Genomic DNA, 16727 nt, shown 5'->3' with positions numbered 1-16727 from the left:
TGCATGCCATCTTCTCCTCTCCCCTGCCACTTAGGCCTTGTCTACGCAAGGTTTAAGAGCAGCTCATTTCGGTTTAATTTACACTAATTTCTAATTGAATTCAGCTAAACCAAATTAGGGCTGATTTAAATCAAAATAAGAGAGTTCACAGGGATTTGCACTAGTTAAACTAAATTGGTTTAATGTCACACCCTTAGGTAAAATGGTGCAACTTTCTTGAGTAGATAAGGTCTTGGTTCCCTTTTCTCCTGGACATTTCTCTCTCCTTTGTGGCTCTGGTCTAGGGGGATGGCTCATGTACCACTACCCTTTCTCTCATGTAACAGTGGCCCCTAATATATGCAGCTAGTCTGGATCCCCTCTGTTTCCAGTTGCTTTGAAAAGCTTCTCAGATCTTCTCTGTAAGGAGAAACCTGGAAACTTGTGGAAGCAGCTTCAAACCAGTTCTGTCAACATCCATGTCACCTATGAACTCTCCACAGACCACAGACTGGAAATTGCTGAAGTAAATGTCTTCAGTATTTCAGGTGTCTGAGTATGGTAGAAGACTTTGTTGACTTTGTATAAATATATAGTATTTAGATATTGTAGAGGGCAGTACCTATAAGGATCTTTGAATGTCTAAAATTTCTTGTCATGCTTTTAAGGTCTCCCTGACCAGCAACACATGAATAGTGCTTAGAACTGCATCTTTGTGTTGCATGAGTTTTCAGTAAATTTAGGATCCTGAATCCACCCTCCCCAAGTCCTGAACATTACTGCATCCAAGGGGTTAAAACACTTGACTTTCAATGGAAGTTGGCTCCTCAAGGGAGGTAGGTGCTCAACTGATACATGTCTCATGCCACCTTTATTTGGAATCATTAAAGCTTTGTAGATTCATTTGCAGACAGAAGAGACTGTATTTGGCTTCCAATCCTTGATACTAATAGGATGGATGATTGCTGGAAATTCACTGTCCTCTAAAGTATTTCTATCACATAGAAGTAATAAAACATGTGAATTAGATATATATACACACAAATCCACCAATAAGCTCTAATGGGGACATTGTACACCTTCCTATACATACACCTCTAGCTCCTAATAATAATATATTTACATATAATATACTACTTGGATTGCCTTTCATCAAAGGATATTAGGATTTTCTGAAAAACCAAGGGTCCCTTATGAAGGGACAGGATTTCATCCTAATGCTTGTAAATACCCCTACGAGCTAGGTAAATTGCTGTTCAATTAAGAGATGGGCAACATGGACAGAGGTTACATGACTTGCCAAGGTCAGAGAGCACTCACAATGCCCTCAAGAACTTTCTCATTCTGATATGAGGACTATAGTTTTTCCTGTGTCTAAGACCCATTACAGGCAGAGTCACCTTCACCTTGCTTTGCCTACTCTACAGAGTTTACTTCTTCTCTAGTCACCAACCAGAAGTTGCCTCAGATAACACTGAGATACTAATCCCAGAAAAGCTTAAACATAGTACAGAATGTATGACTAATTTTCCTAATATTGAAAATATGCAACAGTTCAACACATGCATACCTAAACACATAGGGCCTGATGCACTTAACTCCAGCTTTCCTGTGAGTGAATGCTTTCATCACCTGCAGTATAATCTTCTTTTATGAACTGATACAGTATACTAGCATTTGGCTACATCCTCTATCAGACTATCCTTCCCTTTAATCAAAAGACAGTGTTGTGAGGCTTGATTCATTAGAGTTAGCAAGGGACTAGGTGATCCTCAAGGAAGATGGTATAAAAACATAAATACTAGATCTATGTGGCTCTAAAATGTGCGGACCTAAATTCACCCAAGCCAGTGCAAGGAGGTGCAATGCCAGCTTTAAGCCTGGCAAGGGGCAGATGCAGTTGCCATTGCCTGTCCTCCCTTGCAGTTTCTGGCACAAGGGAAAGCAGCTTTATGTTGCATTTAGAAAAATTAGATTGCTCAGTGGGTGCACTCAATGTTTGCATCCCATGGTCACTGTAGCTAACTCATGGACCTGCATTTGTGCCCAAGGGGCTCAGCAGAGGAGAAACAGAAGGTATAACAACAAAAGGAAGCCCTGGTATGATCAGGACTGAAGCCTCAAAAGGGTTAACTGTTCAGATACAGCTACACTGCAGGTTTGTAGGAATCCAGTAACATCCAGTATGTTAATTCCTTGAGTATCTTAGGTCAGATAAGATATATCCAATAAAAAATGTGCCTCCTGATAAGTCTGCTGATCTCTTGTTGATAAGAAAACTTAATTAAGACTCTACCTTCCCCTGCATTCCAGAGGCAATCAAGATGGTTAAAAGAATTCACAGTAAGTCTCTAGTACACTGGCTGCAAGTTTCCAAGTCTGAGTCATTGTATTGAAAACCAGTCATCTCATGAAGGTGATATACTCAGTATCCTGCCTGTCTCCTGTTAACTGATCAGCTGAGTCAGAAGCTGTCAGCTCCACAAGGAACTCACCTTGCCTGACTGACTGGAGGCAAAATGCTGTGATAGCAGCTGCCAGTGAGTGGGTGAGAAGAAAGAGAACACAGCTAAATTCTGTTTAAATATAGAAGTCTAATGCACAGTGCTGTAGGTTTTAAGGTTTGAGATGATCATTTTCTTCCCCATTCAGAACCCTTAAGGAAGAGCCCTGCAGAATTTGATAAAGAATAATAGCCTTTTTGTAGATTTTTTTTTAACTCACCCTATAAGATTTCTATGGGAAATGCAAGAATACGATTATGACTTACTATAAATCTTTAGAGTGATTTAGATAGCCCCCCTATATGTTACATACCTGTCCAGTTCATGGGGGTGGGGAGGAAAAAGGATTATTTTAAACTGATTTTAGAGAAGTAGTCTTGAAACAATTCTACCTTTTCTTGGCCAGCCTTTGTTATTCTAGGGATGTCAAACAGCTGTCCTGTGTAGTACTGCACTCCACTCAGCAAAATTACAGCAACAGAGTCCCCTTCCTTCTCAATTATGTCAAGGATATCTTCAATTCTCAAGGTCTCCTCCCCCTAAAATAAAGTTAAAGCACATGTTTTACATCTACCCTGGCAGTAATGAAACTGTCATTTCTTATTTCACAATCTATATTTTACTATGTGCTGTGCTGCCTGCATAGGGAGATCAAAAGCGTATCCTACCACAGCAATGATCTACAAAGGTAGAGACAGGAAATAGCCTTTGAGTAGGTTACTTCAAAAAATGAAAAATCATTAGCAACTTATTTTCTAGGTGGTAGATTCTTAAAAACATTTGTTTTGCTTTCCAACGTGCTTCACTCCTCTCAATATTTCAGACAGTTTTCATTTACAATATAAAAAGATCTTGGTGCAAACAGAATACATAATGATTTTTATGTGGCATTTGAAAATCGTGACACCCAAAAGTCTTAAAAGCTGTCTATAAGGTCTCACCCTTACTTTTCAGTACACTTTTTGTTTCCCACAGGAAGCTATTCTAAATCTGCCATATTTATATTTTAAATATATATAATTTAATTTATATTTTAAAAAAGTCTGACATAATCAGAAGTATAAAAAAAAATCCCAAACCTGAAGTCATTAAATATAAAGAAATTTCAACAGAAAAATCTAATTTTTATTCTTTGTAGTAAGATTTTCCGCCTGCTTCCCCCCCCACATTTCTTCCCACAAAGTAGCATGTAAAAACACCACTATCTAGGGATCACCTAGGCAGTGAAAACTCAGAATGAAATTAAATTTGCTACTGCAAAGAGCTTGAGTAAAATTTGCTAAATTGGAAGTAACTGCTATTATCTTAACAATCTTTGAACGTCTATCAAGGATTCAGGAGTAGGCTCTCTCTCCTCACAAGATTACTCAGATTTTAGAATCCAACGTTCATCATCCATACCATAGTTAGGTGGCAAAGTTCTTAATGTTGAGAAGGGATGGTAATGCAATCTCTCTAAATAATCTGAATTAAATATTTCTTGAAGCAGGCCCTTTCCTTAGGTTGTGATAATAAAGATACAGTAAGTTGTCTTTATGGCAATCTTTTAAGACAGAAAACTATAAGAAAGATACATGCTGATGCTTCTGAATTTTGTGTTCTCTTAGGAGCCTATTGTGTTATGGCAATCAGATAATGTACTATAAAGTAACTGTTTTGAAAGATTATTTTCTTCCTAAGAGATAAGTCCAGCAATTTAAGTCAGACAACAAAGATAATATTGGTCCTTAAAGTCAGAAATGTATGGAGAGCAACAGAATAGACAATTAGTGGCCATTGATAAGTTTATCTGAAAATTCTAGGCACATGAATAGAAATAGAAGAGATGCATATACATAACAAATGACAGCAGATGCTAAAGAATTTGGGGGACAACACCTCCATTCTTGTACTAACTACACATATATAGCTAATGCTAACTACGCATATATAGCCAATGTTAACAAGGAGAGCAGAGTTCTGACATTTATATCCCTCACAAACCTTGCGTGGCTGTATCATGAGCATGCATTTCTCCACATCAAGTCCATGAAGCTGAAGCTGAGACTCAACAGCATACTGGAAAAGAATTTCACGTAGTACAATTTAGCAAAACAGAGATTTTAAAAGAAACGGCTGAGATTTCTACACACGCATCTTTCATTAAATTAGTGGGTGAAATCCTGGCCCCATTAAATTCAATGGGTCAAAACTCCTATTGACTTCAGTTAGCCAAGGCTCTTTGAAGTAAGAACTGTCTTTCGTTCTGTGACTGAACAGCATCTAACACACACAATGGGGTTCTAGTCCATGACTAGGGCTCATAGGCACTACTAATAATAATTCCACCCAATGTCTATATCTCCAAGACAGCTTTGAATATCTCAGACAATGGTTTTATCACTAAAGATACTGTATTGATAATATCTGGGGGGGTAATGTCAAATATAGTCCAACAGAAATATTGTGATCTAGATAGTTAATTATAGTACAGTGGTCTGAGGTGAGAGCAGTTGTACAGCTTATTATTGGGGTGTCAAAGGAACATAAATAGAGGGCACAGAGTGTGCACAAATGAAGTTAAAGTGAACAAAGGCAAATGTACTGTTGAGCTCTGTAGCCTAGAATAAAGGCAATCTGAACTTCATGCATCTGTGTAACTGTCTTTATTACAAATAATCCTATGAGTGGTATTTGGAGTCATTTTATTGTGCCTTAAAGATAAAATTTCTTATCAATTTCCAAGAGTTTACTGAGTTGATGATTAAGTAGCACTGGGCCACAAACTCGAAGATTAATTTGCTGTAAGCTGTGACGCACGAACTATTGTCTCCTATTTCATAGCACACAAATTATGTTTGAACTAGTAATTTAAAGTGCTAAAAAACAAGTATTTCCATCTCTGTCTAGGGATATACAAGTGTTAATGTTGTGAGTTTTCTATTGATTTGGTTTCCATAAAATAAAACAGCAACATGAATTAATAAAACAGCTACAACTTCAGTTGATTTAGGCCAGCAGTTTGTTCAATGTCTTTAAAAAGACTAATAAATCAATGTACCCATTCAATCTTTTCATCTTGTAGCATTTTTTATTTGAACGAAAGGCATAAAACTACAATCTGTAAAACATGCTGAGCTCAAAAGCATCTGACAGTTTTTATTTTTATTGTAATGGTACTTGGACAAGATTAGCTAATAAATATTCAAATCAGGCTACTGATACTCTTTCCAAAATATGATTAATAATACAAATATGGTGAAATATGAATTTCTTACATGGTCGGAGGGAAAGGCTTTGGCTTCTAGAAGAATTTTGTAACGACTTGGAGTAGGGCTAAAAAAAGATAACTGTTAAAAAAAATGATATGTTGAAACACTTATCTATGCTGAGACTAAAGAATTGATCCCCATGTATAATTTAAGAAAAATACAAACAATTTGCATTTATGTAGAGCATGTCAAAATAATCCTAGAGCACTTGAAAAATATTTAGTCTTTACAATACTCTTTGATGTAGAAAATGTTTATAACATTGTACCCATTTTACAGATTTGTAAGTATGGCCACGGAGAGTTTAAGGGTGAAATCCCCATCTTTTTTAAGATAATGGCAAAATTCTCACCGACTTCAGTGAGGCCAGAATTACACCCCACATGATTTGGCCAAGGTCATACAAGCAAATTACTGGCAGAGACAGAAATAAAACACAGTAATCCTGATTTTCCATCCCCCTGCTCAAATCACCAAGATCCAGATTATTCCCTTCTGTAGAAAAGCCTGCAGGGGGAGTGCAGAGCTTTCTGCAAAGTTCCCATATCATCCTCTCGTGATGGGGATGGTGTTTGCTGCCATCCTCCTGTAATGAAGGTTGTAGGGCCTACCTCCAAACCTAGACAATCAGCAGAAACCTAGGCCATTCATGCAGAGATTGTCTGTCTGTGTACCAGCTCTGGATCACTGCATCGCCTGCATCTCCCTGACAGAGAGACTTCCAAGGTGATGCTCCACAAAATGTCTAATACAGACCCAAGCTGAATGTCATTTACCTACATATGCTCTATCTGTAGCCACACCCACTAACTATAGCCCATCCACTTTCTACCCCCTCACGTAGTGTGAGATCCAAACTGACAGAAAAAGTGGGAGCTCTGGGACTGTGCACAGAACTTGGGGGGCTGTGAAGTGATCTGAGCCTAATAAAGCCAGCTTAATAATTCCATACTGACCAGTGAAAAGATTATTTACCAGGTGTTATATTTAGGGCCCTACCAAATTGACAGCCATGAAAAATGAGTCACGGACCATGAAATTTGGTCTCCCCCCGTGAAATCTGGTCTTTTGTCTGCTTTAACCCTATACTATACCCATTTCAGGGGGAGACTAGAGTTTCTCAAATTGGGGGTCCTAACCCAAAAGGGAGCTGCAGGAGGGTCACCCTTACATCTGTGCTGCCTTCAGAGCTGGGCGGCTGGAGAGCGGCGGTTGCTGGCCAGGCGCCCAGCTATGAAGGCAGCGCACTACTAGCAGCAGCGCAGAAGTAAGGGTGGCAATACCATACCAGGCCAACCTTACTCCTGAGCTGCTGCCTTCAAAGCTGGGTGGTCGGAGAGTAGCGGCTGCTTAATGAGGGCCCAGCACTGTAGGCAGCACTGCAGAAGTAAGAGTGGCAATACCATACCATGCCATCCTTAATTCTGCGCTGCTGCTGGCGGTGACTCTGCCTTCAGAGCTGGGCTCCTGGCCAGTAGCAACTACTCTCCACTTGCCCAGTTCTGAAGGCAGCACTGCCCACAGCAGCAGTGCAGAAGTAAGGGTACCAATACCATAACCCCCCTACAATATCATTGCAACCCTCTCCCCCACAACTCCTTTTCGAGTCAGGACTCTGACAATTACACCATGAAATTTCAGATTTAAATAGCTGAAATCATGAAATTTACTATCTTTAAAATCCTATGACTGTGAAATTGACCAAAATGGACTGTGAATTTAGTAGGGCCCTAGTTATATTTATATACTATAGTCCTTCACATGATGAGCCCATATACCATGCGTTTTTGACTTAAATTGCAGGGAAATTATTAACACCTCAGTTTCTCAGATGAGAATCTTCTTCTTGACCTCTGATGTTCTGAGAGGAATCTAAGAGCAGCTATCAAAATGTCACTCTGGAGATATGTGTGGAAACCCAAAACACAAATAATAGGTATCTGCACACATATCTCCTGAACAAGAGTCTTGAATGCTCTTTAGTCACTGTTTTATAGTGTACATGAGAAAAGATCAGACTTGTCCTTAAAACGCTTGTGAAAAAAAGCTTTGCTGCTTTGTGTTTCCTATGGGCTGAGCAAGGTACTGTATATACCAATACATAGATCAGATCCTCAAGTCTTTTGAAAAAGGCGTCGAGATCATTGTCCTGTGCTTTCTTGTAGGAACCTCCATAAAATATTTTAATTAACATAAATGAAGAGTTAAAATCTTTTCAAATTCAAGATATAAGGACTAAAGTTCATTTGACAATATCAAATTTACTAAATATTGGAGGAGAAAAAAAAGACTGGATTTACCATCTGGAGATGCAGATTAACAGTCAGGCCATTCATTAAGGCTACTTCTTCCTTTCGAGCACCTGAAAAGTAATAACACAGAAGTTTCTCTATTTTCACCCCGTGTAAAGTCTGGTAAAATGATGTAAAAAGCAAAGGCCCAGTTTTCGGGCAATATTTCTCAAAAGACTAGAAGGAATGTTTGATGTGTCATCCCACTGAAATAAAAAGTTCTCCTATCTGACTCACTGGATCAGTTGACAAAAAATATATTTTTTTCAGGTTTGATATAGCCATTAAGAGATAATGAAGTAGCTTCATTTCCCAGCAAACCACCAGTTGATTTATTGTTATCATTAATACCTTAGCCAAATGCAACAACAGTGTATGTTTGCCATAAGTACATCTCTAAACAAATATCTCTAGACAAACATATATATTAAGGAAAATCATCTATTTTTAAGTGGTTAGTATATAATGCCAAGCTAAAATGCATTCTTAATAAAAATAAAAAAGATTTTTGCAAAATATAATTAATTATTATCCACAGTCAAGCTTTTGGATTCAGCTTTGAATACATAGCTCTAAGATAACTATACAGATATATGGAGGCTAATAGGAACCTCAGGCACAACTAATGGATTTTTCCAATATTGTTCTAACTGCTTATTTATGAACCAATTCTCAAACTCCTTTCAGCTGCTGTGGAGGTTTTAGGCAGGATGAGGATATGTTATGCAGGGCAGAGCTTAAACATGAAAAATTACCAATTCCTGGCTTTGGTTTCATGTCTTTTTGTTGCAATGAATTACAGCCATCTGTACACCCTAGAGATGAATTAGCACTTTGCCAAGTCTCTTTTGCTGGAAGATGGGCTAGTCTGAGTTGCCTGATAATCTCTACAGATGTGGGGTAGGCTTGAGGAGAAGCCATACAAGAACAAGAGAGAAGTAATGCTTGAATGGGAGAGTGAACACATACACAAAGAGGAGAAGCAGATGAGAAGGACCCTGCACTATGATTCTGCCATCCGTTGGGCTCCAGAGAACTGTTCTGTTGGGATTGTCACTGCACTGGTATAGGAAAAACATAGTACTTGTGAATGGGCCTGAAGTAGAATGGTGCATGGCCAGTGGGTTTGGAAACGACATGAATTTACTGCCCCAAAACCTCTGTATAAGGGATCACATACCTGCAGTAGGCCTTATTTGCTACTACTGGATGAACGGCCAAGCACTATGCTGTCTAGGATGATTTACTGTTGTTGTTATTAATCAATCATAATTATTACAGTAGTGCCTAAGGACCAAATCAAGAGTGGGAACCCATTGTGCTAGCCAGAGTACAAGCACAGTATTAGATGATCCCTGCACTGAAGAATTTATAATATAAATAGGTCTTCAGTTGCTTCTTTTGTGTGTCATTCAAGCTGCCATTGTACGAGAGGGAGGAAACTGTGGCAAGATTCTAAAGAGTCAGGAGATCTCCTGAAGAATTCCTCACATGGACTTTCCAGACTCGGTGGGCAGAGGTTTGAAGCACTGTGAAGTTTGTTGGCGACGAGCACATCAAACCTGGTCATCTATAGGTACGAAACTACTCCACCCCCAGCCAACTTACACTTCTCTACTTCCCTTTTTTTCTCTTGGCAGCATGCTCCTGCAGGTGCCAAGCTGCTACGTGGCTGCTCACTTGCAGCTGCAGAAGGGAACCAGAGGGAGTTAGTGCAGTTCAGAGCTGTATTAATTGCATCCTTAATTTCTATATAGAAACATGGGGGATGAAAAAAGGGTAGCACCATGAAGTGATGGCTCCCCTGCCCCTATCTCCCCATCCCCATAAGCACACAGAGCCCCTTCTAACTAGGGCCACAGTGGAGCTAGAACTATCTTTTCTCAGCCTGTGCCTTGTTGTACTGTTTAACGCATGAACAAGAATGGTTGACTGCATGCCAACATCCCAAATTAAATATGACACTGTATTTATCACATAAGTCTTGGTCTCTTGTAATTTATTTATTTTAAAATTTAAAGCTTTCTTGTATTGAATTTCATGGACACAAAAAACAAGCCTCATCCAAGCTATTGGAATCCTTTATAACCTGCATTGCATTTAAGAAACAACCCTTGTATGATCCAATTAACCTATTACTATACTCAAAGACTCAGCATTCAAGAGACAAAACTGTATTTGCTATTGCTATCTCCTAACGTTGTATCATATCACTGAGACAGAATAACCCCCTCTATATTCTTCTTGATAAATCTTTTCTCCAATGAAAGAAAGCAGTGTTTGTAAAACACCATCCTTGCTACAACATTGGAAATAATTCTGATTGTGTTAGGCAATCACTGCCAGTTTTTTCCACCCCCTCCGCCTCTGTGACTGCAACAGGCATAGGTGATGGAACCAAGGGTGTGGGGGGTGCTGCTACACCCCCTGGCTTGTTGTGGTTTCCATTATATACAGGGTTTACAGTTTGGTTCAATGGCTCTCAGCACCCCTACTATAAAAATCATTCCAGCACCCCTGCCAACAGGAGTCTGGTTCTCACCAGAATAAGTAAAAAGCATTTTGTGCAATGATTGGAAAAGGCTAAAACCCCAATCCTGAAAACAGTTTATCACTCAAAGTCACTACCAATCTGCTCAGTGCTCAGTCTTTTCTCAACAGAGACCTGCCTGAGCACATTGTACAACGACAGCAATACAGTTAGTCTGATTTCATCAGAAGGTGATCCTGCCAAGATTGTAATGTTTTAATAAAGTATAGTAGGAAAAGCCAAGATTACAGTTTCCCTGTTATGCCATTTGGCTTGAGAAAAGAAAAGAATTTTGGCGTCTAGTGACCTTGACTCTGCATTTCACAATATATTCACCATTGTAACTTTCATTTTAAAAGAAAATGTGTGCACATTTAATAAGCAAGGTGTTATAGAGCTATAAACCTTTAAATGGACAAAAGAAAATCTTTACAGCCTTTAGTCCATTCCTGAATAAATCCCACTAGACAACATATACTTACTGCTTCTCAGAATAAGCTATGACAATTCTTCCTCCTCTATAATATGGTAAATATTCACTACCAAACGGTGTTAAAATTCTGTTTATGTCTTCACATTAAACCTACTAAAGGAAAAATTCAGAATTCAGCCTTCCTCTCTCCTTGGCACACATCGATATACTTAGCATTGCATGTTGCTGGAGAGAAAGCTTAATTGTAAATACCACATGGGAAGAGAACATTTTAATACAGTGTTGTTCATATTTATTTGCTTCGCTTTTTCACTGTTACGTAAGAAAAAAAAGAGCCTGAAATAATCAGTCCATATTATGGACACATTACCAGTCTAGATAGTTGATGATTCATCCATTATTTGGGGGAGTTCTTATTATCTTAATTTGCTCCTTTTCAAAGAAATAATAATTTAGATTCTGCAAACTAGTTCTAAGGAAATTTCCACAAATAAAATCCTGCTGGGCTGATTATCTTAATGCCAAATTCCAACTCAGACCACATTTTACAGCTCAATTATATAACCCTTGGGGGGAAAAGAGAGAACAAGGGTACATAATGAACCTTAACTGCCATATGGTGCAACAGGGCTACAGAATCCTGCCCACTGAAGAACTGAAAACACAACACATGCAGGTTAATAGTGTGTTGACCTTTATTCATGGTTCACGCTGCTTAAAATGGATAAAGGTGTAACAACTTAAAAACATTTCGACTCTGGTGAAAGACTGGAAGAAATTTTTATAAGATATACTATAACAGTTTTATGAGTGCTCTAAAAGAAAAGGGGTGAGCAGGGAGATTAACAACAGCAGAAATGAGATGGAGGCTACACAAAGATTTAAATTTCCTACTCAACAATTCTCTTCAAACTGCATATTTTCTTTAGTTAAACTAGTATTTTAAAATACACTGTTTTTATGGTGAAATACAGAATGCAGAAATCTGACAGATCTGCAACACAGAACACATCACTCCAATTCCCTACTTTCTGACTGGCAATTAACATTTGCAGCTAGATTCATCCCTGCATCAGTGCTAGCACCCGGTCTGAGTAGAGGATGCATGTACCTCGCCTATTGTGTGCTGTTGGGGGACAAGGTACAGGCTGGTGCACTGAGACCGCAATCCAACATGTGGGCTAATACTGTCTCGTTGTTTCTTTATACTCCTGTTGGACTGTCAGTATCCATTTGTTGTCTCTTGTCTTATACTTAGATTGTAAACTCTTTGGGGCAGGGATTTTTGTTCTGTGTTTGTACAGTGCCTAATATAGTGGAGATCTATGACTAGGGCTCTTAGGTTCTACTGTAATACAAGCAACAAACAAAGGCTAGCGCAGCACCAGGGCTACTGTAACTTGCACCTCCTGCAGCCATTACTCATACAGAGCTTGTGGCAGGTGAAAAATCAGGGTGCAGGTCTGCCTTGACTATGTGTGCTCCCACTTCAGTCTACCCCTGGAGTGCCTCTTATGCCAGAGCTTATGTGGATGCAGTGCAGAAATTGCAAAGCATCTCTGCACTGGGTAGCTGAGGGTTGTTCTGTGCAGGGGGCTGTGTCGTCCCCTTGTAGGTGGCACAAAGTGGCCATAGCACCCAGAAGTGCAGTTCAAGTGCTGTTCAAGGTCTCTGTCCTGACTTTCAAAGCCCTGAATGGAATTGGTGCTAGCTACATTTCTCACCTTGAACACAATCTCCCATAACATCTACATAGCACCAGAACAGTAAATGTTGACCAGTGGGAAGAAACTTGTGACTGTGGGAGACAGATCATTCACAGGACCTGGATCAGAACTATGGAACTCACTGCCAGATGAAATAAGAATGCCCACTAACTTCTCTGTATTCAGTGCTAATTGCAAAACCCACCTCTACAAAGAGAAATATTGTTGTATCTCTTAGGCAGTACTACATAGTATGCTTGATGGGTACCAATGTTAGATCCTAGACAGAAAAAGAATTAAGGCTCTTTGCACTATTCATGCTGAACAGCTGATGAGACTTGGGTTTTGTTTATATTTTTGTGATTTTTATAAATGTAATCTTTTTTATAATATTTTTCTGGGAAAGTGAATATACTTGTTTGTACAGAAATGGACACCTGTAGTCTTACAAATAAAAACTCTTCTTCAAACATTCACGTGAATGAAATCCAGCTGCACAAGTGTTTGAGGGAAATTAAACAAAAAACCCAAACAAATATGGCTGCCTGTGACTTTCCTTTTAAGACTGAGCCCATGATTAAATTTCCTCCCATTATCTCAAGTCTAGTAACCATTGCGAGAACCCTAGCTGGCTGGGAGCTTTGCTTAACAACCAGGTAGTTTACAAATATTTTCTCCTTCATTACTGCTAGCAGTAAATGAGTTCATAAAATAAAATAATGAAAACTTTCTTTCACAAGGTTTCAATATTGTAAGACGAACTTTTATGAGGAACAGTCAAATAGGATGGTCAGCATTCTCTAACGTTTTCCAGGCATTCTCTCCAATCCCCCCAGAGTTCTACTATTCTTCCCTTGGCCACAGTATGGATCCTGCATTTCCCACTCCATGTGATTCTCTACAGTAAGAAAAGAGTTCTAGGTTACACTGGGTTTAGCTAACATGCATTAATCTGATCTAACCTTGACTTTTCCCTAGTGTAGACACAGGTTAACACCTTATACCTCAGTTTAGTGGGTTGAGGTTGAGGATTGGCCTCAATTTGCTAAACTGGGGTAAAAGGAGCTAGCAACTCCAACCTAATCTCAATTTATTTTCTTACTCTAGGCAAACTCTGTGATCTTTGTAGAGAGAAAGGAACAAGAGGAGACACTGCCTACATCATTTCTTTTCCCCTCAGAGCAGTTTGGAAGGTAGCAAGGATGGAAAATCTATGTCAGCACTTATTTGTGGCTCTGGAGAGGAGCTACTAGGGGAAATTCATACTCAAACCCAATCCATTGTATGTAGGCCTGCTGAGCTTCCAGGAGCACTGTCTATGGCTGCCTTTTATACCTCTAGGATATTAGAGACACAAGATAGGCGATGTAATATCTTTTATTGAACCAACTTCTGTTGGCAAAAGAAAAGCTTTTGAGCTACACAGTCTTCTTCAGGTCTGGGAAAGTTACTCAGTGTCATATACATACAAGATGAAACAGATTGTTTAGCATAAGTAGCTAACACACATTCTAAGGGCAGGTCTTCACTACCCACCGGATCGGCGGGTAGGGATCGATCTATTGGGGATCGATTTATCGCGTCTCATCTAGACACGGATAAATCGGTCCCCAAATATGCTCCCCATCGACTCTGGAACTCCAGCTTGCAAGAGGCAGAAGCGGAGTCGATGGGGGAGTGGCAGCGGTCGACTCGCCACCGTCCTCACGGCCAGATAGGTCGACCTAAGATACGCCGACTTCAGCTACGCTATTCATGTAGCTGAAGTCGGCGTATCTTAGGTCAACGACCCCTTCCCCCCCCCCCAGGCGTAGACCAGAGCTAAGAGACATTCAAGATGAAGTGGCCTCTTAACACCTTTGCAATCATAGGACAAAAAAGGGAGGGTTAGTGGGTTACAGGGTGTTGCAATAAGCCATAAATCCAGTGTCTTTATTCAGACCATTATTTTTAGCGTCTAGCAAAATTAAAAATTTAAGCTCCAAGGCTAATCTTTTAAAGGTGTTGCATAGGTTTCCTTTGAAGACCAAAAGGACAGATATTGAGTGATCATTTTGTGAAAAGTATTCATCCATGTTTGATATGGTGTTTTTGTCCTATTTTTCTGAGCCAGTTCATTCCAGAGCATAGTGCTTGATTGACTCCAGACGACGTCCCATATAATCAATTTATCAAGACTACACTTAACCGTAGTTGAATTATCTTTGATCTCCAAGGAACTGAACTTTTGCTCCAGAACCTGATACCAAACTAACATGGAGAATTAGAAGAATTCTTTTGCTGACTCCACCTCAAAGAATTCTTTCACAACAATGACCACATTACCACAACTACCTTGTCCACGCCGACAGTCATCAGAAAAAAGAATCATCTCATTGGACACCCCACAGTGGATGAAACCACACTCTTTATCATTGTATTGATTGCTTTGTCCTATGACCGCAAAGGTATTAATGGGACAATTCACCATGAGTGGTCTCTTAGAACATGTGTTAACTACTTATGCTGAAAAATCTGTTCCACTTCATATTTAGCTATGACTTTGAGTAACTTTGCCAGACCTGAAGAAGAGCTCTCTGTAGCTTGAAAGCTTGTCTTTCACCATCAGAAAGTTGATACAATAAAAGATATTACCTCATTCACCTTGTCTTTTTAGTAGCCAGGCACCAACATGGCTACCACCACACTAACTCTAGAATAACCAGGTGTATTCATTGTTCAGCCTGGCAGATTCTTTAGAGGGGTGCAATGAGTGGATTGGTGCTCACAAGAGGTGCCAATCAAATCTTCTCTTTTTTGGCAGCTGGTTCTGCCCCCATGCTGATGAGATAAACTCTTAACATGGGGCAGGGTTTCATACTAGATCACAGAGTCATAGACTGTAAGGCCAGAAGGGACCATCATGATCATCTAGTCTGAACTCCTGCACATCGCTGCCCACTGAACCTTACCCACCCACTCCTGAAATAGACCCATAAGATGAGTTACTGAAGTCTTCAAATCCTGATTTAAAAGACTTAAAGTTACAGAGAATCCACCATTTACTCTAGTTTAAACCAGCAAGTGACCCATGACCCATGCTGCAGAGGAAGGTGAAAAAAAACCCCCAAGAGTCTCTGCCAATCAACCCTGGGGGGGAAATTTCTTGCCCATCCCAAATATGGCAATCAGTTGGACCCTGAGCATGTAGGCAAGACAAGGAGGAAAAGCAGGAAACATCTAGACAACAATCATTTATTTTAAAACCAAAGGAATTATCATTGTTTCACTCCGACTCTCTCTTTAAAAGAGAAATGAAGTGATGTTCACTGCCCTTTAAGGGCTTTGGCTTCATATAGAAGACCAAGTGGTTTATGATGATCCCACAAGCCCTCACTGCAATTAGTTTCATGATATACACAGGGTCATATATTATCATCCACATTCATCTCCTAAACCACCTATAGACCTTAAAATAAGTGGTATTCCATGTATTGAGCAGTCAGGAAGACTTCTGTGAAACAAAGTGCTGAGAATTAAGTTTTGGATGTAAAGTTTCTGGGTTCTCCACCACAAGACAACAAATTACTTTTTTTTCAAAAACAGTTCTCTCTCTGGCTCACACATACCCACAATATCAGCCATAAGCTCCACGATGCACTCATCTCCTAAAGCCCATGGGCGCTTACCATTGAAATGACCATGTACACCTCTGAAAAGGAAGAGAAACAAATGATGAAAATGTATTCTGTTCCCTTTGGTACATTACTAACAACACTAACTCAGTCCGCCTCAATATGGGACTTATATAATCTGAACACAGTACATTCAGGGCTGGTGCTACCATTAAGGTGAACTAGGCGGTTGCCTAGGGCGCCAAGATTTGGGGGCACCAAAAAGCGGTGCCCCCAATTTTTTTTTACAGCATTCCTCCCCGAGCACATGGTCGCCACTCCACTTCTCCTGCCTCCCAGGCTTGCAATGCCAATCAGCTGTTTGGTGCCACAAGCCTGGGAGGAGAATTAGAGCGGGGGTGGCGTGCTCGGGGAGGAGG

General features: G+C 39.8%; 1 protein-coding gene across 3 annotated transcripts in view; it reads right to left on the bottom strand.

The window, feature by feature from the left end:
- KYNU (kynureninase) overlaps window positions 1-16727 on the bottom strand; it is a 91693-nt gene that overhangs the window by 43026 nt on the left and 31940 nt on the right. For 2 of the 3 annotated variants that reach the window (XM_026647445.1, XM_026647443.2), the window contains exons 6-10: window positions 16303-16385; window positions 8035-8096; window positions 5741-5812; window positions 4467-4541; window positions 2876-3022 (exon numbers count right to left, since the gene is read on the bottom strand). In XM_026647445.1, the coding sequence (XP_026503230.1) occupies window positions 2876-3022; window positions 4467-4541; window positions 5741-5812; window positions 8035-8096; window positions 16303-16385 (439 nt within the window). The remainder of the gene's footprint in view (window positions 1-2875; window positions 3023-4466; window positions 4542-5740; window positions 5813-8034; window positions 8097-16302; window positions 16386-16727) is intronic. The other variant, XM_029910491.1, reaches the window with a different exon arrangement.

The sequence above is a fragment of the Terrapene carolina genome, unplaced genomic scaffold (genome assembly GCF_002925995.2).
Source record: "Terrapene carolina triunguis isolate 2854851 unplaced genomic scaffold, T_m_triunguis-2.0 Scaffold62, whole genome shotgun sequence".
Lineage (NCBI taxonomy): Eukaryota > Metazoa > Chordata > Testudines > Emydidae > Terrapene > Terrapene triunguis.
The sequence above is the reverse complement of the archived record's forward strand: the minus strand, read 5'-3'. Positions and strand labels throughout refer to the sequence as shown.